The sequence below is a fragment of the Sciurus carolinensis genome, chromosome 16 (assembly GCF_902686445.1).
Source record: "Sciurus carolinensis chromosome 16, mSciCar1.2, whole genome shotgun sequence".
Taxonomy (NCBI): Eukaryota; Metazoa; Chordata; class Mammalia; order Rodentia; family Sciuridae; genus Sciurus; species Sciurus carolinensis.
In genome coordinates this window covers 12,523,814-12,545,401 of record NC_062228.1, presented here as the reverse complement: position 1 = coordinate 12,545,401, position 21,588 = coordinate 12,523,814, and the positions used below count along the sequence as shown (strand labels likewise).

Sequence of the window (21,588 nt, the reverse complement as noted above, 5' to 3'; positions counted from 1 at the left end):
GGGCTGCAGGTGCCCCTCTTCTGAAAGTCCCTTCCATAAATATCCCTCCCTTTCCCACCAGCCCTGCACCTCTAAAACACTTTAAGCTTATGCCCTCAAAGTTTTCTCTTTTTCACCTCCCAGAGAACAGTCTGGATTGGAGAGAACAACAAGCATGAGCACTGAGGCTGAGGAGAGGCAGCCCAGACGAGGGACCAGAGGAGTCCCAGGCGGAATCAGGACAGCGGCCACATTGGCCTTAGGCAAAACTCAAAGCAGGTTTTTATTGCCCCTCCAGGTCCTGTGTTTTGCCTAACCCTCTCCCTGCTTGTGTCTCAGCCAGGATGATGGATTTCACAGCCCGAAGAACGAGCCCAATAGGAACAGGGACTACCCCATCCCCCATATTCATTTCCTTTGGCTGTTGTAACAAATTACAAACAGGGCAGTTTAAAGCAGCACAGATTTATTCTCTTCCAGTTCTGCAGGTCGAAAGTCTAAAATCAGTGTCACTGGCCTGAAGCCAGGGTATTCCCAGGGCCGCCACCTCTGCTCCCTCAGAAGCTCTAGGGAAAATCCCTCTCCTTGCCTTTCCCAGCTCCTAGAGCTGCATTTCTTGGCTCGTAGCCTCTTCTCCATCTTCAAAGCCCAAAGCCTAGAGTCTTCTGATCTCACTCTGTCTCTCTCCTTTCTCTGGAGTGGTACCATCCTCTGCTTCCTTCTGTTATTTTATCAGTGGACTCACCCAGATAGTCCAGGATAATCTCCACTTCCTGAGAGCCTTCATGCAGTCTCATCTGTAAAGTCCCTTCTGCCATACCAGATAGCAGTCACAGGTCCCAGGGATTGAAACATGGACATCTTGACAACACCCATCATTCAATCTCCTAGACCCCTGACTCAGCCAACTTGAGTGCTTATGTACCCTTCATGGTCTTCCAGTCCAACTCTGCTTTGAAACTGGGTTCACTTTATAACTCAGCTTTATTACTGTATCATAAGGAATCTTTGGTTTGTAAGCAATAGTGAGCCTGACTCAAACTGACATAAAAACATGTAACTGAGGTGTCAGACACATCTTGACCCAGGGCAGGGACAATGTCACCTGTACCTGGTGTCTCCTCCACCACCTCTTGGCTCTGCCCTCTGCCAGGCTGGCTCCATTCTCAGCCAGGGCCTGCACACATGGTTCAGGATGACTCAGCAGCTCCAGTTCTCCATATGCCTCTCTAAGTCTGGGAAGAGGTAGAGGCTCTTTCCTCCATGTAAGTCCTGATGAATGGTTTGCAGTAACTCATTGGCTCTGAGGGACTCCTGTATCTCCAGCTACAACCTGGAGCTCAGTGTTATCCCTGAGACAGGCTGGCTCCTAGAGGAATACGGAAGGCACCTGACCAGAGAAGGATAGAATGGACTCCAGGCAGCAAAGAACAAAGATGCCCCCATAGTAACTGATAAGGCCCATGGTATTTCCCTGGCTAGTCTTAAGCCAAAGAGAAGGGCCTCTGATTATGAAAGGGGTTCCAGCTGCTTGGAAGGGTGTTTGAGGGGCAAGACCACCTTCATCGTATCCCAGAGACTCGGCAACCTGGCCCATGCCTCAGACCCTGGAGAAGGAAGCCCTGTCACCACGGAGCCCTGAGCACCAGCTGTGTAGGCGCCTTTACATTTCCTGGTTCTGCAGTTTTGATCTTTGAAATGAAAGGTAACATGCCTGCTTTTGAGGCCTTAGGGCAAGACCACCGATACAGTACGAACGAGTTCACATCTTTATTATGAGAAAAAGCTCTTTTAACTGCTTTCCAGAGCACAAAGAAAAATCTCTCAAGCAGGAAGTCTTTTCTGTAGACAGGTGGACGAAGCCAAATCCTTAATATGGAGATTTGGGGAGCAATGAGAGAAGGCTCTGCAGTTGACCAGCAGCAATAACAATAACAGTACTTACCATGTGCTAGGCACAACTCTAACTTGGAGAGTGGGGGTGAGCATCCCCCTTTGAAGCTGAGGCCCCAGTGCCTGGGCCCACACAATAGCCCCACCCTGTTTCTGCACTGACTACAAAGCCTCCACCTTAACCATTGTCTTCTAACATATCATAGCACATTTTTCTATTTTATTACTGTACGTCCAATTTTTGCTTAAATGAACCTTCCTGACCTTGTGCTTTGTTCTGTGGTGTTGACAAAGATAACTGAGACCCACCCTAGTCTATGGGAGCTGAGGAACCAGCAGAAATAAGCACAGAAACTACTTGTGGGGCTCAGGTTGGATGGATAAGCACTTAGTCTACACCAAGCATTTTCAAAGATGGCTTCATTTCATCTTCCCCAAGCCTCATATGCAATACTTATTTAGAAAACTATTGTTATTGTGATTTTACAAGTAGGGAAAGGGAGACACAGAAGTATCCAGAATAAGCTCAAAGGACAAGAAGTAAAGAAGGAAGGAGGGAGAGAGGGAAGAAGAGAGAGTTTAAGTAGAAGGCAGTCTTTGCCCATGAAGAGTTCATGAACTACATGGGAAAACAAAAGGCTCATAAAAACCCACAGCTGGTTCATGCCACAATTTGAAACCACACTGCCCTCTGCTTCTCCATATTTCAAATATTACACAGTGGAGAAATCTGGTGGGAATGCTCACCAGGTCTCCTGGGGTCGGGTAGAAGTTGGTCAGTTGACCCCAGCAGGATGAGGAGACACCTGCTGCCCCTGGGGGCCGAGTGCCCAGTGGAGAGAAGGAGCCTCTGGATGAAGGTTCCCAGACTGATCCTGAGCCCCTGGCTCAGTGACAGAGCTGCGAGAAGTGGGACCTCCTACACTGAGGCTGTGCCACTTTTTAGCGACACGCACACCCCAGCTGACTGATAGGCAGCTGGTTCCTGCTTCAGACAGAAACTGAGGAGTTCCTTGACCTGGCTGCACACGAGTCAGAAACCTTGTGTGTCCCTTCAGCTCATGTACCACACAGGGTCCCCAGAGAGCACGCTGGCAGCAGAGCAGGCTTCCTGATCTCCTTCGCTCTCTCTTCTGGGCTATGACGCCATCACACGAAGGCCAAGCATTCTAGAGTTGCAGCCATGGACTGAGTGTCACTGTGGGGCTGTAGTCTTGTCTTGGGATCCTGCCCACAGCACCACTGCCAGTATCCCTTTCCTTGGAAGTTCTAGAAGAAGCCATCCTGCTCCTACTCAGAAGGGCCTGAATCTCTGACACCATCCTGCTGTTAACAGGTTTGGAAATTCAAGTTCTGCCCCATGCAGGGACTGAATTGTTTTTCCTTCTGGGTATGATTCCTACAGCTTGGTTCACTGCCACCAAGGGAAGTAATGATGCCTGACTGAGGGGAGGGGCTGCTCACAAAACCTAAGATCTCAGAGGTTATTTTGCTTCTTAAGAGCACCATTTACTTAATTAGGCTTGAAATTTATGTAGCCTATGATTATAATTAAAAATAATATTTATGTTACATATGATTTATTAAATAAAGATTGCTATTTAGTAAGTGTCTTTAAATAAGCATAATTTATACACCTGCATATTATTTAACTTGGTGTGCAAACTCTACAGCAGAACTCTCTATGTAAATCACCTAAGAGCAGAGATGCTGAGTGAAAGAGGGGACAGAAGAGTCCTCCTTCCTCCTCTCTGTCTCCCCAGCAGTTCCTGGACTTCCTCTAGGAACCCTCGGGACTGGGGCTGAGTTGGCTAATCTCGAATTACTATTTAAATTTACATTAAGTCTATTTAAGCTTACAAAGCAGTGTTGAAAGAAATTCCTACACTAGCACACACTGTGTTAGTCAGCACCAGCACAAGCTGCCATAACAAAATATCATAGGGTGGCTTAAACAATAGGCATTTATTTTCTCATTTCTGGGGGCTGGAAGTCTGGGGTCTGGACATCAGCATGGTGGGTTCTGGAGAGGGCTGTCTTTGTGGCTCGTAAACAGCTATTTCTCATTGTGCTCACGTAGCAGAGAAAGAGAAAACACACTGTTGTCTTTTCTTAAAAGGGCACTTATCCCTTTTTGAGGACCCTGCCCTCATGACCTCATCTAAGGCCCTCCAAAGACCACGGTGCTGGGGATTAGGAATTCAACATATGAATGGAGAGCTGGGGCACACACTATATTAAAAACTGTGTCAGTAACTCCTTACCTGACTCTTAAATTCCAGGAAAAATCTTGTCATTGTTTCATCCACCATACTTCTGGGCACTGACAGTCCTGGGCTCCTGCAGACAAAATACTGGACACATAGCAAATCCTCAGTGCAAGTCAGTTGTTGTTAGTTTTCTGCTATAGCAGATTACCACAAATTTAGTGGCTTAAAGCAGTACAAGCTGATCATCTTACAGTTCTCAAGATCGGAAATCCAGAATGAGCTTCACTGGACTGAGAACAGGGTGTGGGCAGGGTTGCCTTCCTTTCTGAAGACGTGAGAGAATCCATTTCCTCACTGGCATCGCGGGGCTATCAACATTCCTCATCCTCAGCGCCACCAACATAGCATCTCTCTGGCCCTGCTTCTGTCATCGTGTCTTTCTCTGACACTCTTCTTCTACCTGACTTTGCCACCTTTAAGATCTCTGATTGCATTGGGCCCACCTGAATAGTCCAGGATAGTGTCCCCATCCAAATTCTCTTAACTTAATCACATCTGCTAAAAGCTCTGCCACATAAGTTAACATATTCACAGGTTCCGGGCATTAGGACATGGATTGTCTTTGGGAGTGCCATTTTCTGCCTACCGTGGTTATTAATGCAAGATGTTGGAGTTGTTGGAAACACAGATACCAGGGAACATGTGTGCTTTTCATAGAGTTATCAAATTAAATGCCCATTACATAATTAATATTCAAAAATGGTAGTAAAGCTTATGGTGGTGTGTTGGTGGTGATGGTCTAACTTCTCCAGTTTATCTTGTATATTCTCATCCCCACTCACCACCAAAGGCTCTGAAAGGACATGTATGAATAAAACATGTCCCATGAGCTGAGAAAAAGAGAGGCAGACTACATGGCCCACCTATTTCCCTGAGTTTGGAAAGTGAGGGCCCCACACAGAGGTGGTGGTAACCACAGTGTTTACCAGAGAACCACTGTAGAACCTCACTTTTAATCCCTTCTAAACACTGGAGGAGAACCTTATTGGCCTCATTAAGAATCAAGTTATCTGAGCAAGAACAAGCAAGCTGGAATATCCCTTGTGTTCACTTCAAGAGGATTGTGAAGGAGAAATCAACAAGTAATGACCCTGAAGTTGGGCTGAATGGACAAGGCTCTAGACCACCAGTGACCCTGGTAACTTAAGAAAATCACTGTAGTCTATGACCAGCTGGGAGGTATTGTAGAGGAGGAATGGACGGGACTTCCTGAGAGGCTGGAGGTGGGTTAGGAAAGGGTGGGCTAGGAAAGGGTGCATCAAGGTTGGTGCCTGGACTTTTGGTGCAAGGAACTAGGTAGGTGATGGTTGAGGAGGGGGACAGACTAGGATTGGTGGTAGATGGAGAACAAAGGTCTGTGACTGGAAAAGATCACACTAAAGCTCCACAAATAACTGGTACTCCCCCTCCCCACGGAGTAAGAATTAATGTAGAAAATAGAAACTTGGGCTTCTTCGGCAGGAGGCATGGTGTGTAGGAAGGTGCCGTGTGACACCAGATTAACAATAGAAATCATTCCCAGCGAACAGGACTTCAGGGATGCATTTGATTATTTTTTACATAGATTTCCAAGTCTCCATGGCCCAACTTGGCTTCTCATGACACAGTATAGCCCCATGACCTGTTCACTTAAGAACTTCTGAAAGGAACAGGAAATGGCCACAATGAGGATGGAAACCTGAGTCCTGCTTGGTCCAGTGAGGACATGTGAGAAGCCAGTGGCCGTGTGTGTGGTCTTGGCTTCCTCAGTGTCGGTCCTTTTCACAGAGGAGGAGTTAGAGGTGTCAGGATAATGTGCTTTCTCGTGTTAGCATTCTGTGATTCTAAGAAGAAGATTAAGAATGGAACTTCTATTTAAAGGGTAGGCAAAATTAGAGGACTCAGCCAGGGAGGCCAAGAAAAAGGCATGATAAGAGAATCAGAAGAAAGCAGCCACATAAATTGAGAAGAAGGAATTTTTTCAAGGGGGAGAACATCAGAGGGAACATCTTCCAGTAATATGGTGGACCAATATACAAAAACAATTTTTTTTTCACTTTTTAAGGCATGGATGAGCTGACAAGGTTTCTCACAGAAAAGCTCCTAGGAATCTGAGTGTTTGGATTCATTTGCTCCGGCTGCCATGACAAGGCATCACAGATTCAGTGGCTTAAATGACAGAAATTTGTTTTCTCACAGCTCTGGAGGCTGGAAGCCTGAGATGAAGGTGTGGCAGGGCTGGTGCCTTCTAAGGGCTAAAAAGAAAAGATCTGTTCCAGGCCTGTCTCCTGGCCGTAGATAAGCATCTTGTCCCTGGGTCCGAATATACTGGGTTAGGGCCCACTCTAAAGTGGCCTCATTGGGATGTAATTTACTTCTGAATAGACTACCTCCAAATATAGCTGTATTCTGAATTACTGAGAGTTAGAACTGAAGCTATCTTATATGGTTGTCTACATAGAAACCCCAAAATATTCTACAAATTATTAGAACTAGTATAACAATTTAGTAAGGTGGATAGATTGATATTAAGTTTTTTAAAAAATCAAGATTAGGGATTCAGCACAGTAGCAGAGTGCTTGCCTAGCATGTGCAAGGCCCTGGATTTGATCCTCAGCACCAAAAATTTAAACAAAGTTATAAAAATCTACCACATTTCTGTATAGCCAAAAAAAAAGAAAAGAAAAGAAAAGAAAAGAAAATAGAATGCAATTTAAAAAGAGTACTTAGGAGTACATCTGACCAAAAAACAAAGCATTTATATGTAAAATAATTTCATGAAGTCACTAAAGAACATCTTAATAAATAGTAAGACATACTTTTTTGCTGATTTAAAAGACTTGATTTAGTAAAAATGTCATTTCTTCCCCAAATGATTTATAGCTGCAATGTAATTCCAATCAAAATCCTGACAGGTTGATTCTGAAATTTATATGAAAGAGGAAAGGGATGAGACGATCCAAACCCCTTCAAAATGTAAAAATATAATGTTAAAAGTGCATTTGTGCACAGGTTGGCAAACAAAACAAAGGAACAGAACTGAGAACCTAGAAACAGACCCATAATGTATGGAAACATGACGAAAATTGAAATTGTTGAAGGAAGGAAATAGGATGACCTATTCAGTAAGTGACCCAGGAATGGTCCATTTTCTATACAAAAAAGGGCAAAAACAGATCCCTAAACCTGGACGATACAAAAAAATTAATTCCTTGTGGGTTAAAGATAAAAATGTGAAAGTCAAAAATTTTTTTAATTTGGAGAAAATGTAGGATAATGCCTCATGATCTCTGAGTAAGGAAGAATCTCTTAAATAAAATACAAAAAGCACAAAACCACAGTGAAACTATTCATAACTTCAGCATTAAATCCGAGAGCTTTTATTCATCAAAAGATACCAGAAAGAGGGTGAAAAGACGAGTCACAAACTGAGAGAAATTTTTAGCATTATCTTCAAATGATCAGTGTGCATAGTATATAAAGAGTGCCTTTGAAAGAAAAGACATAATTGAATTTTTAAAATGAGAGAACATGATGCGCAGTTATTTCACAGAAGAAGAAATATGAGTGACCAATAAAGAATAAAGAGATGTTCCACCTCATTAGTAATCTTGAAAATGGAAATTAAAACAACCACCAGACACGATTACATACCCACCAGATTGGATAAAATTAGATGATGGTACCAAGTGCTGTTGGGGACAGGAGGAACAGCAGCTCTGTCACTGCTGATGGGAGTTTAGACACAGTCACTCTGGAAAGCAACTGGCAAAGCTGATGGGGACCGTCCCCTGGCCCTGCCCTGCCTCCCGGCCTTTCTGGGTTTGTGTCATCTTTCCTGGGTTCTGCTTCCCTCTGCCCAGGACCCACTTGGTCACTACATCCCCCAGGTCCTGCTCAGCCGTGCTTCCTGGACTGACCCTTCCTTCCAGCTCTCCCTACCCTCGTCCTGCCCAGGATCCTCCCTGCAGGATTCCTCCTACACTGGGCTGAACAGCTTTCTTCCCTCTGGCCTCCCCTGGCTGCAGCCCAGACCAAAGATGGCTTTTCTTTAGGCTGGGCTTTCATCAGCTCATTTCTTTCCCTCTGACTCAAGAGGAAGCTAAGCCCTTCACTTTTTGTAAAATGCATGAATGTTTTCATAGAAAATAGCATCTTACTACTTTTTAAAGCCAAACCTTGTCTGCTTCTATCAATATCTCCTCTAGCTCTCAATAGGGCTGTGCTGTCTGTCCCTGTACCTTCAGCACAAAGGCACCGCGTTGGAGAAAGCCCTCCTGTTAATTGCCAGCTCTGTAGCAGGCAGTGCTAAGAACAGGGAATGCACTTACGGCCCCTACTAACTCCCACCCCAAGTTCAGCTGGCTTTTGACCCCTCACTAAACTGAAACTGCCTCTCCTCGAGGTCAGTGATGATTTCACTAAGCTGGGAGGCCCTTTCTGACTCCACATATTCCTTGACCCCACTCCCGTTTTAGTGAGAAATCACATGATATATGCGAGAGTTCGTGTAACCTGTGTGCTTAGTTTAATAATAAAATGAATGTTGCTATCTCATCACCCCTGTTGCAAATATGCAGTTGTTAGTAAGTTGAAGACCCCCTTGAGAACAGTAGACTGCGTGGCACTCCCTCCCCAGAGCCTTCCCAGGGCCCTCCAGGCCCCCTGTAGCCCAACCACCAAGAATCTCCTCTCCTGCTGTGATAGATTAGCTAGGTTATCGGACCAGGAGATCAGATTAGCTAATGAGAGCGCTATAAAGCATCACTCAAATCAGAGCTTCCAGAAGTAAATACCTTGCCTTGGTGGTCCACCTGCAAGTGACTCAAGACAAAGCAGAGGGAGACCTACAGAGTAGGTAGAACTTTAGCCCCTTAACATCGAACTTGAAAATTACCCTCATCCTGTGGTCTGTGTGGTCTGATTCTATTTGTAATTCCATTTAGTCCAATTTCCTGAGATACCAGATCAGTTACCCCGTAGATAAATGAGTGGGGTTGTTTTTCCATTTCAATTCTGACTGTTATAAAAGTTTGTTCTGCTCTTATATTATCAGAGAAGAAATCTGGTCACTTTATTACAGATTAATTCTTTTAAAGGCTTTTTCCCACTGCCTCTAACGTCAGTGGAGGACATAGCCATTTAGAGACTCACCAGGAGCCAAACGGGCCTCTGAGGAAAGCAGTGGAAAGCATTCATGCCTATTGGCACCTTGGAGTCAGGGTTGTCTGGTTGGTTCACTTACTGATGTGATTTGTAAAGAATCTGTTCAATTTATCTACAAGTTCATATTAATTAAAATTCCCCCAAAGCAAGCTTCATCTATGGGAGGCCAGACATTAAAAGAAATTGACTTTTTAAACCATCCTGTTTCAAAAGTCTGTCTCGAGAGCTTTGAAGCTGATCAGATTAGAAGGACGATTTCAGTCTACCTGCTTGGTGGCCTTTCCAAGAGCATGTAGCAGTGGGGACACCTTCTGGAGCTTTGTAGAAGTGACCATTTCACACAGAAATCCCACCCCAGAGCCTCAAGGCAGATTCTGACCACAGTCCCCTGCCACTATCCTCACAGCAGCGCTCCCAGGAAGTCCCTTCAAGGCCAGGGCAACAGTGTCTTGTCACATCCAGACTGCAGTAGACTGGGTCCCTACTCAAGCAAAGGCCCTAGAGGGTGCATCACGCAGCCCTTGTGTTGTGGGCCCCCGTTACTTTTGGTATGAAGTGGCCTGCTTTATGAGTTGCTGTCACGTGCACAAGGCAACCCAGGAGAGCTGCCACCTGTTGATGGGGCAGAGTCTCCAGCACAGTTGCCGGGGGTGAGAACTTTGGTGTCAGTCTGTCTTCGCTCAGCCACTAACTTGCTGTCCGAGCCCTGGTTTTGCCCTTGGAGATGTGGATTGTCAAGGGATCCTGTTGTGATGATCAGATAGGCCGTGCTTAGTAGGGCCTGGTGTGGAGCAAATGCCGAATAGCTTGGCTGCAGGCATTTAATCAGCAGCACGACCCGCCACCATTTTCCCTGTAGCCTTCTCACCACCATCTTCTAGCCATTGGTTCCCCACCTCGAGGGCACCTCCGAATCATGTCGGATTTGAAACAGGTGGATGCCACCTAAATCAAGATCTCTGATTGGGTCTCAGTCACCTGTCTTTCTTGAGGTGATCCCAGTGGACAACCAACAGCAAGGACCATTGTTCTAGAAGCTTCAATTGCAACTTCTCCCAAGAACCTTCAAAAATATGGTTTTCATCACCTAAAGTCTGAGTAACTTGAGTTCCAGCTATTCAGTTACCTTTTACCAACCTCACCTTAGCACAGGTGGCCTACTGGAAGCATTATGGAGCATAATGATGTCAGGGGACTGCTTTCCATAACAGGTATGTGTCTGTAGTTGGTTTTCCTTTCTCATGTGGCAGAGCTAAAATGGACATACCGGTAGGCAAGGCAAGAAAGACCTGTTCCTGTCTGTCATTTGCTTCCCAATGTGAGAGAACCAGCAAATATAAGACCATAAATCCAGGCAATGAATGTTGAAACATGGCAGAGACCTTGTGTTGTGCCTGGGGGAGTCTCAGGAATGTGCCCACTTTTAATTCAGTTTTGAAGCAATGGTTATAATCTGCACTCTTTAGTTACCTAGGGGCCTACATAATCTGGAACAGATTAGGTTCAGAAGGAAAGAGGGAACAAGGGAGGGAAGATGGAAGCAAGGAAGGGATGAAGGGAAGGTACTTGAAGAAGAGAAGGAAGGAAGGAAGGAAGGATTTATAAAATGAGAGAAGTGAAAGCTTGATAGCTGAGAGTAAGATTAGGAATGTAAAATCCATCTACTGGCACCAGATTATAAAGTTGCTATTTGCATCATATTTTCTAATGCCCCATTGGCCAGACAAGTTAAGCCAAACCGAGATTGAATGTTGGAATAAAATAGACTCTACCTGTTGATGGGAGGAGAGACAAAGTTGTATTGCAAAGGGTTATGCTCATTGGAATTGGAGAGATTATTGGGACGATTTTAATACCATCCAATGTAACATTTGGACAAAACAAGATCTTTATAACCCTTTTAATAGAGAAAGATAACAACAGTACTTTTGACTAGAACTGTTCATTCAGCAAATATTGAGTATCTACTTGAAGCTTGGTATACTACCAGGTGCTGGGGACAGTGGTGAAGAGGCAGACATGGCTCCTGACCCTGCTGATGAGTGAATTATTATACAGGATCTGTGGAAACATAGATATATGGACCCTTAGCCGGGACTCAGTGGTCAGGAAAGATGTCCCAGTGAAAGTAACAACTAAGCTAAGTCTTAAAGGTTAAGTAGACATTAACAGGACCAAGAAGATGGAGAGAAGATTTTAGAGTAACGGCGTATTTCAAGCCTTCCTGGGACTTAAAAAAGCTTAGTGCAGACGTAGACAGATGAGAAGCCAAGAGTTGAGAACAGAAAGGCCCTGTGGCAATGGGGAAAGAGTAGGAAGCTTGTCGGTGAAGGTCTTTGTGAGCCTTGCTAAGGAGCTTGGAATTTGTCCTTAGGAAGATGGGGGCGTCTTCTAAAAAAATTTAAATGGAGAGTGACATGATCGGAAAGTTCACTGGGGCTTCAGAATGGAATGTGGATTAAAAAGGGAAAACTCTAGAATGATCAAAACTCTGAATCATGCTATGAACAGTAATGGAAAACAAGATCCAGTGAGGTGTTTCCTTTTTCTTTCTTTCTGTTTTTTTTTTTTTTTTTTTCCTTCTTTTTCTTCTTTTTTGACCGTGTTGTCCTGGCTGGTCTCAAACACATGACCCTCCAGCCTCAGCCTCCCAAGTAGCTGGAATTACAGGTGTGCACCACTATGCCCAGTCGGGATGCTTTCCATTTCCATGGATTGGAAATTCACTTGAATTCTCTTGACCCCTGAACTATAACCACTCCTGCATCTCCGCTCTGACCTGCTGACTTCTGAGTTCCTTATCTTTGGAGTCATACACTGTGACAGTGGGTTCCCTCAAGGCAGGGCCTGAGCTGATGACCCTCAAGGTGACTTGTCAGGGGAGGGCTCTCAGGAGAAACTGTAGGAGAGTAAGGGAAGCGAGAGAGGACTCAGGGAGCTGGGGGAGGTGTGATTTCCTTCCAACCTCTGCCTGATGCCGGGGGCGCCCTGGAGAGTGGGTTGCCTCAGAGTTTGTCCACTGGACTCTGAGAGCACTACCCGCATCTACCAGCCCTTTGCTTACATGTCAGGCCCTAACTGGGGGCAAGATGTAACCTGCCAGGCAGCTCAGGGTGGGGGAAGCAGTTCCCAAAAGGACAGGGTGATGCTGCAGATAAAGGTGCAGCCAACACCCACGGCATGCAGGTGAGGGTGCATCCTCCTAGTAAAGATCTGGACAGTGCACCAACAGCATCTGTTGCAGTCATTAATTTGAAAAACAGGGATGAAGGCCCTCTTTCTTCAGTCAAACAAAGTACATCTGCAAGCTGTTTTTATACAGCCAGTGACCATTTTCACCCTTGGTAATGGACACTCGTGGATTCCAAGTCTAAGGAATCAGGGAATCAGTGTGTCCCCTACAAGACTGCCCAGCCCCTGGACCACTCTGCACAGACTTCAGTGGATGCCCCACATACACCTTCCATCTGCAAACTTCATGTGACACTGACCCAGAGTATTAACTAAAACACAAGTTTGTCCTTTGGGGTTTTATTTTGGCACAATACTGCTTGCAATGAAGGGAGAACAAGAAATAAGTATGGTAGTTGTTTTTGGTTTTGGTTTTGTAGTTTGCAGCACAAAAGATTGCACTGATCCTTACCCAAGAGTTCAAAATAAAACACGAAGAGGGAAGCTGCTGCGCCCAAGCTGGTGTTGCTGATCAGCATATGCTTGACATTCACACAATTCTGTCACAGCCAAAGTGACAAAGGAAAGGTGTTCCTTTCTTGTCCCTTTCTGGCTCTGGCACTGATTTTCAGATGCGTAGCTCTGGAATTGGAGCAGTATTGATTTTCCTTGTTTGCTACACTCTCTCTTTTAAAAATAACTGAATCTACTCCTGTTTGGGTCAGCATAGTGGGAAAGTAATCATCTATATCTTAGGATAAAGTGAAATCCGATCCAAAAAAAACCTCTACCCATGTTTTGTTTCAATTTTTTGAAGGAAGTTTTCTGATTTTAATGAGTTAAAGCTTTTATTCTGCTACAGGTTTCACCGTCTCCTGTGGCTCTGCCTACCAGCAAGAAGGGCTGGGGTTAGCTCTCCTCTCTGTTTCCAAAGACACCTCTCACTTCCCACGTAGCCAGGTATCACTGTTAACTGAAGTGTTGTTTTTCCTCAGGTGCGCAGACTCTACAGCTTTGTACTTTTTCCTTTACGGGTATTCCCACATGTTCTCTTTTCACTGAGCTCAACATCCTAGGGGGTGCAAATGTTGGATGTGCACAGTGATCAGACAAAGGTTCTCCCCCAGGCACCTCTGCTGACCTGACCTGGGGTGATTTAATAAGTGCTCAGAATTGTCCTTGGTGCTTTTCCCTGTCCCAAGCTGGTAAGGCTACAGTGCAAACCCCACATTAATTATCAGTTGCCTCCTGAGCTGTCATGTTGCCTTCCCACCCATGGTGGCTCTTCAATCTGGCTGTCCATTAGGAGAACCCAGGGAGACTCAAATATCTAACTCAAAAATCTGACCTGTCAGATGAGAACAGAATCTACCCAAGGATGAAGCACAATAATCTTTATTGTAACAAGTGTCCCAGGAGATTTTCCAGCACCAAGTGCAACATAGATCCTCTGCCCAGGATGATACATCAGCTTAAGGTAAAGTCAACTAGAGACATCTGGTCTGGAGCAAACCAAATGGAAGCTCATGAAAGAAGAGGAAAAGAGCTTTCCCACGCTTCTCCAAGGCCATCCCAGATGGAGGCATGGGTGCACAATAGCCAAATGACCTACACGCTGTTCAACTGCCCTTATTCAACCACCCACCAGCCCTTCCATACACCCATTCTATCAGACGTGTGTTGAGCTCATGCACTGTATACTAGATCATGTGCTATGGGTCTGTAAAGAGGAAACGACCCAGATCTTGCCTTTCAAGAGTTCATAGTTCTGTGGAGTAGGAAGCCTAGCCATGGATGTTGCTAGCCCCATGTTTTCCCAAGGGGAGAATAAACTCTCCTTCTCTCTCTCTCTCTCTCTCTTTTTTTTTTTTTTTTTTTTTTTTTTTTTTTTTTTGACATGGAGCAGGGCAGCAATTGAAGTCAGGGGCACTCAACCACTGAGCCACATCCCCATCCCTATATTGTATTTTATTTAGAGACAGGGTCTCACTGAGTTGCTTAGCACCTCACTTTTGCTGAGCCTGGCTTTGAATTCCCCATCCTCTTGCCTCAGCCTCCCGAGCCACTAGGATCTGATCTTCCTTCTTAAACAGAGCAAGCAAAGCTCAGCTCAGAGCCTTCACCAGGCAAGAACCTAGCATGGATTTTTTTTTCCCCATTGATTTTTCAATGGGAGGTTATGCTAGGGTTTCATTTATAGTAATTATATAAGATTTTCCTTAAAAAATAAAGCTATCTTTTAAAAAATGATAAATAAAACAAACTTATTAATAAACACCACAGTGTGCTATCACTATATAGTTATTGGATGGATAAACTTAAAAAGACTGAATACTAAGTATGGATGAGGATGTGACTAAGTAGAACTTTCAGACACTATGGATGGTGGTATAAAATGGTACATATACTTTGGAAAACCATTTGGCAGTTTCCTATAATGTTAAACATACATATATTATACAATCCAGGAATTCTTTCCCTATGAGTTTACCCAAGAAGAATGGGTTAGTCAGCTTTCCATTATATAACAAACACCTGAGATATTCAACTTATAAGGAAAATGTTTATTTGATTCACCTTAGATATTTTTGTACAATATCCATTGTCCCCTTTTCTTTCGGAGTGGGCCTGTGGTAAAACAGCATATGGCAGAGGTATGTGGCAGAGGAAAACTGCTCACCTCTAGATATAGGAGGATCATACCACAATATAACAAAGGCTGTATGTAACAAACTTACAGCCAACATCATACTGAATGAGAAAAACCTGAAAGCATTTACCCTAAAATCAGGAACAAGACAAGGGTGTTCACTCTTACCACTTTTATTCAATCTAGACTTCAAAATTTTAGCCATAGCAATCAGACAGGAAAAATAAAAGTGATACAAACAGGGAAGGAACAAGTCAGATTTTCTATTTACAGATTATATGGTTCTATACTTAGAAGACCCTAAAGAGTCTACAAAAAGATTCAGAATGATAAACAAATTCAGCAAAGTAGCAATATACAAAATCAACATTCAAAAATCAGTATTTTTCCTACACATCAATAACAAATTTGATGAGAAAAAAATCAGAAAAACAATCTCACTCAGAATAGCCTCAAAAGAAAGACTCAAGAAAAATCCTAACCAAGGAAGTAAAGGATCTCAACAATAAAAAACATAGAACACCAAGGGAAGAAATTGAAGGCACTAGATAGAAAGAACTCCCATGTTTATGGATTGGGAGAACTATACTGTTAAAATGGCCATGCTACCAGGTGTGATCTACAGATTCAGTGCAATCTCCATCAAAATACCCGTGTCCATTTTTCACAGAACTAGAAAGAAACTATTCTCATATTTTATTTGGAACCACAAAAGACCCCAAATAGCTAAAGCAATCCTGAGCCAAAAGAGCAATGCTGGAGGCATCCCAATACCTGATTTCAAAATCTACTATGGAGCCATAGTAACAAAAATAGGGTGGTATTGACTTAAAAACAGACACATAGGCCAAAGGAATAGAAGACCCAGAAATAAACCCATGCATTTACAGCCATGTGATTCCTAATAAAGGTGCAAAAAACATGTGTTGTAGAAAAGACAGCCTCTTCAACAAATGGTGCTGAAAAGACTGAACATCTGCCCGTAGAAGATTGAAACTATATCTTTATCTCTCACCCTGTATAAAAATCTACTAAAATGGGTCAAATGCTGTACTATAAGACCAAAACTTTGAAACTATTAGAGGGAAATGTAGGGATAACACTTCAAGTTATAGACACAGCAACAATTTCCCACATAGAATTACAGTAGCTCAGGAAATAAAAGCAAGAACTGACAAATGGTATTACATCCAATTAAAAAGTTTCTGCACCAGAAAGAAAACAATAAACAAAGTGAAGAGACAATCTACAGAATGGGAGGGAGAAAAATCTTTGCTCATAATTCATCCAGCTGAGGATTAAGTGCCAGAATATATAAAGAACTCAAAAAAACAACTTAACATCCAAAGAGGCAGTAATCCAATCAAAATGGACAAGTGATCTGAATATCCAGTTCTCAAAAGAAGAAGTACAAATGGTCAATAAATACACAAGCAAGTGTACGACATTTTTAGCCATCAGGGAATTGCAAATTAAAACAACATTGAGATTCTTCCTCACCCCAGTCAGAAAGTCTGCTATTAAAAAAAAAAAAAAAAAAAGACAAATGCTGGCAAGGATGTAGAGAAAAGGGAACCCTTATAGACTGTTGATAGGAATGTAAAATAGTACAGCCACTATGGAAAACAATATGGAGGTTCCTCCAAAAACTTAAAGTAGAACTACCATATGATCCAATCATACCCCAAGGAAATGAAGGCAGCATACAAAAGAGATGCCTGCATATTGCAGCACTGTTCACAATAGCCAGTTATGGAATTGACCCAGGTGCCCATCAACAGATGAATGGATAGATGTAGTTTATATACACAATGGAATATTCTTCAGCCAGGAAATTGAAATCATGTCATTTGCAGAAAAATGGATAGAACTTGGGATCATCATGTTAAACGAAACAAGTCAGACATGGAAAGACAAGTATCACATGTTTTCTGTCATGTGGAAACTAGGGAGAGAGGGAGAAAGGGAGGGAGAGGGAAGGAAGGCAGGAGAGAGAAAGTGAGATGAAAGTAAAATAGGAGCTATGAGGGAAAGGGAAGGGAATGGGATCAGGTGGGAAGAGGGAAAGATGTAAAAGCAAGAGAGGGTTGTAGGGAAGGTGAATATGAATAAAACACAATATATGCATTATGAAAATGTCACAGTGAAACCCATTAGTATGTACAATTAATATGAGTTAATATTTATAATGAAAAAATAAATAAGTAAATAGTTTTTTTAAAACAACCACTCACCTCATCGTGAAGCAGGATGGAGAGAGGAAGTAAAAGGAGCCAGGGTCCCACTATCCCTTTTGAGGACATGCCTGCCATGACCTTAAGACCTCCCACTTAGGTCCCACCTCCAATAGCAACAACCTGGGGTCCAAGTCTTTAACCATATGGGTCCCTGAGGGGCAATCCAGATCCCAATGAAAACATGTGTCCTCACTTTAAAGACATACACAAATATCTATAGCAGCTTCACTAATAGTATCCAAAATCTGGAAACAGTCTAGGTGTCCATCCACAAGATGGACAAGGATCCATACTCCAGAGTACTGTTCAGTTGAGAAAAAAACTACCAGTCCATATGACATGATAACTCTCAGAAACATCATGCTGAACAAAAGAAATCAGTCATGTAAGAGTACATTTCTCTGAAACTGTCGGCAAAGCTAATCCATAGAGACATAAAGCAAATGAGTTTACACAAGGGTACTTTTTAGGATGATTGGCATTGTCTCTGTTAATGCAGTAGTAGTTAGTTACTCAGGTACATATTTTGTAAAAAATTCATCAAACTGTATGCTGTGGATCCAATTTGTGCATAAGTTATTCCTCAATAAATTGCTTTATTAGGTAATACCCCATATGGCAAAAATTATGAAAGTGGCATGGAGTGCCTGAAACTTAGGAAATGGTACTCCAGGACATGGTAAACAGTGGACAACACCCTGCAAGAAGTGATAATGAAATGCTGTGGCACTTGCAAGGAATAATGGGACAGTAATGGGAGCTTCAGAGAGCAGATGACAGCTCTGCTGAACCTCGGAGTGCATATGAGGCCAAAATGAATATATAAGTGAATTTGGGCTGAAATTAATATTGAGGGCTTGAGATGGGACAGGAATGGAAAGGGAAAAGTTCAGAAAAAGTCACCTGCACCTTGAAAGGAAGGAAGAATAGGGGTTAACCCACCACCTTGGCATTCAAAGGTCTTTCTAATCAGTGAAACCTGGACATACAGGCTCAGCACTAGCTGAGCAGCCACCGATTTTCCCCTTGCGCAGAGAACTTAAATGGCAGCAAACTCACCAGTGGGACCAGGACTGAGGTATGGCAAGCAAGGCACTAGGGATGCCACATTATAGGAAGCAAAGTCATGCAAAAAGCCTGAGCCTGCACTTCCAGGACCCTGAAGATGAGTTCCTTGCCTACCTCACCCTAGTCCTGATCCTGCTTTCTGATTATCTGGGAGCAGATCCCCCACTCATCTGTAGCCGGGCCTGCCTGTGTACTCCTGGCCAGGCACTATATCAGGTACCCTGTTGAGACAAGTCCTCAAAAAGCTAAAGGCAGGTATGATAGGAGAAATCCAGAGACCTGTGGACACTCAGAGTAGAGATACTGGACCCAGACTAGAACAGATGGTCAGAAGACTTTAGGAGCAAATGAAACCTTAGCTAAGACTTGAAGAAGGCAAGTCCAAGGGAGCGTACAGGGTGGTCCTTCCAGAACTGCCTGGTCTAGGATTTGGAACATGGCCACAGGGCACCAATTTTCAAAAACTGATGTGCATTTGTATCACCCCTCTCCCTTCTATGCCTTTGTAGGTTTGAGACATGGGCAAAGAAGCCTGAAAGTACCCCCATGTCCCAGATGGAGTCTATTCCAGCAACCTCAGCATCTGCCAGCTCTCCAGCAGTCCCAGCTATAGTAGAGTCTCCTGAGATGGATTTTAGTGATTCTGTTAAGTAAGCACAAATGCAAAACCAGCATGGATTTGTCTCTAACAGCATTCCTATCTCTAATCTGACTTACATACTCTATACTCATTCCTTATTTCTTCATTCAGTCATTCACCAGTCTTTGTGCTAGACCCTGGATGGCACTTTTTGGAGCTGAGAGTTATCTCTGCTCTCAGAACGCCATTAAAGTCCTGAGCCCTGGGAGACTGAGTCCTTCTATAGGGCTAAGGCTTGCAGCCAGGACTGGGTCCAGGGTAGCAAAAGGGTATAAGAATATGCCAAACATTTTATCCTCATAATAAAATGCTCCAACAATTACGAAACTTAACATTGAGCACTGAGGACACATTCAAGTTGTCTGAAGAATTTCTGTAGCTTCCTAGGACTTTTTGTCAGGCATGGGTTCCATGCTCCAGGAAAGAGAGGTTGGGCCCTAGGAAAAAACTCACCAGTTTAGTGACCTAGACTTCACATTTGGGGACAGAGGGCTCACTGACTTCTTAAGACCCTTGAGTAAGACCTTCTCCTTACTTTCTGGGGTGTGGCAGAGGGGAAGAGAAAGACAGTAGAGGAAAGATGCAAATGAGTCTATGTGGTGATGACTGCAGACTCAGTGATTCTCTCCATTTTATTAAATTTCCCAGGACTATCATTATGGATGAAGATATGGGGTTTGAAGATCGAGAAGCCAAAAAAATGACAGCATCCACTATGATCTCAGATGTAAGGTTCCTTTGCCCTGAAGAGAGTTGATAAATAGAAGGTCTTTCCCATAAAACAAAGCAGGAGCAGGGGTCGAGCTGGGATGAGGCTTTGTGGCTTTATCCGGATCACTCTCCAATCACACCCCAGAGCCAACACCCCAGGATACCTCAGGACAGAGAGCTCTAAAATGGAGAAGCCAGTTACCTCCGCACCTGGTGATCTTATGCTCTTCCTACCCCTGGGATAGAGGTTCCCAAAGGAGTAATATTCTCAGTGATCTCATAGAAAAAACAAAGCAAAGACTGAGAGATTTTAAAGATGCATACCCCTAGCCAGGTACAGTGGCACATGCCTATAATCCCAGCAACTTAAGAGACTGAGACAGGAGGATTGCAAGTTCTAGGCCAGCCTCAGTAACTTAGTGAGGCCCTCAGCAACTCAGTAAGATCCTGTTTCAAAACTTAAAAAAGAAAATTTTAACAGACTGGGGGTATGGCTCAGTGGTTACTGGATAAAATAATCTCCAGTTCCAAAAAAAAAAAATTATACACACACATACACACACACACACACACACACACACACACGCATATATATGCATCAGACACACAAAGATTTGCATACAAACATGTTTGTCATAGAACTTTAGAAAGAGCAAAGCATTGAAAAAATAATGAAATAAATGACTATGTGTCCAGGATGACATACAATCTTTTAAAATAGTGTTTGTAGCAGTCATGGTGAAGAGTGGACATGAGCAGGCATTTTTGTACCTGGCAAGTAGGAATTTGGATTGGCATACCCTCTACAGCATGCAGCTTGGCAAGTGTGGCAAAATTTAAATTGTATAGTTCCTTGTCTAAAACATGATTCTCTAGATATGCCTCTTAGCAGAATTCATATTGTCAAAATGGCTATAGTGCCAAAGGTGCTATACAGATTTAATGCAATTCCTATTAAAATTCCAGTGATGTTCTTCATAGCAATAGAAAAGGCAGTTGTGAAATTCATTTAGAAAAATAAGAGGCCCAGAATAGCTATTTTTTAATATTTTAAATGATGCTTGTGAAGAATATTCAGTCACACAGGAAGGTACCACTCATAATTTCAACTAAAAAAATCAGAATGCAAATATAGATATAGATATATATACAGAATATAAATACACACATACCTGTATTTATAGTATAACCTATTGCTTGATTTTTCTTTCTTGGAGCTTTTAGTATATTTTTTAGTATGCGTATATAGAACACTTGTCTTTTAAATGTTTTTTTCTATTTTTAAAGATGTTTGCCACAGGAAATTTAAAAACACAAAAAAGTTAAAGAAAAAAATTCTCAAAATCCCATCATTTATGGAAAAATACTACTGTAATTTCTAGCAAACAAACTCCCAGATATCTGTTTGCATATGCAAGTCTCAAAATGCATTTACACCCACTCACACCTTCAGACCCATGGAGCCTACGTGATTTAATATGAATGGAACTGATGTTCTACTCCATAATATGTTGTGCACATCACTCTTGGTCCATAAATATACTCTGTACCCTTTCCATAGAGAGAGGGACCACATACACTTTATTTAAGATGAACTTCTATTGATGGGCAGCTAGTTTGCTTCCAGAGTTATGCGATTATAAATAACACTGAAGTAAACATCAGTGTTATGTACATTATGCACATTTTGGACACTGTCCAGTTATCTCCCTGGGGAAAACATACTATTTTTATAATCATATACAACATGTTTCCTTTCTCTGTCAGTGATGAGGAGGTGCATATCTATGCTCCATTATGATCACTTACTAGATTTTTCCCATA

At 43.0% G+C, this 21,588-nt stretch overlaps 1 protein-coding gene across 2 annotated transcripts in view; it reads left to right on the top strand.

Annotated features, from left to right (window-relative positions):
* Window positions 1-21,588, top strand: part of Hydin (HYDIN axonemal central pair apparatus protein) — a 361,889-nt gene that overhangs the window by 178,000 nt on the left and 162,301 nt on the right. For both annotated transcript variants that reach the window (XM_047529238.1, XM_047529237.1), the window contains exons 23-24: window positions 18,923-19,063; window positions 19,702-19,780. In XM_047529238.1, coding sequence (XP_047385194.1) covers window positions 18,923-19,063; window positions 19,702-19,780 — 220 coding nt within the window. The remainder of the gene's footprint in view (window positions 1-18,922; window positions 19,064-19,701; window positions 19,781-21,588) is intronic.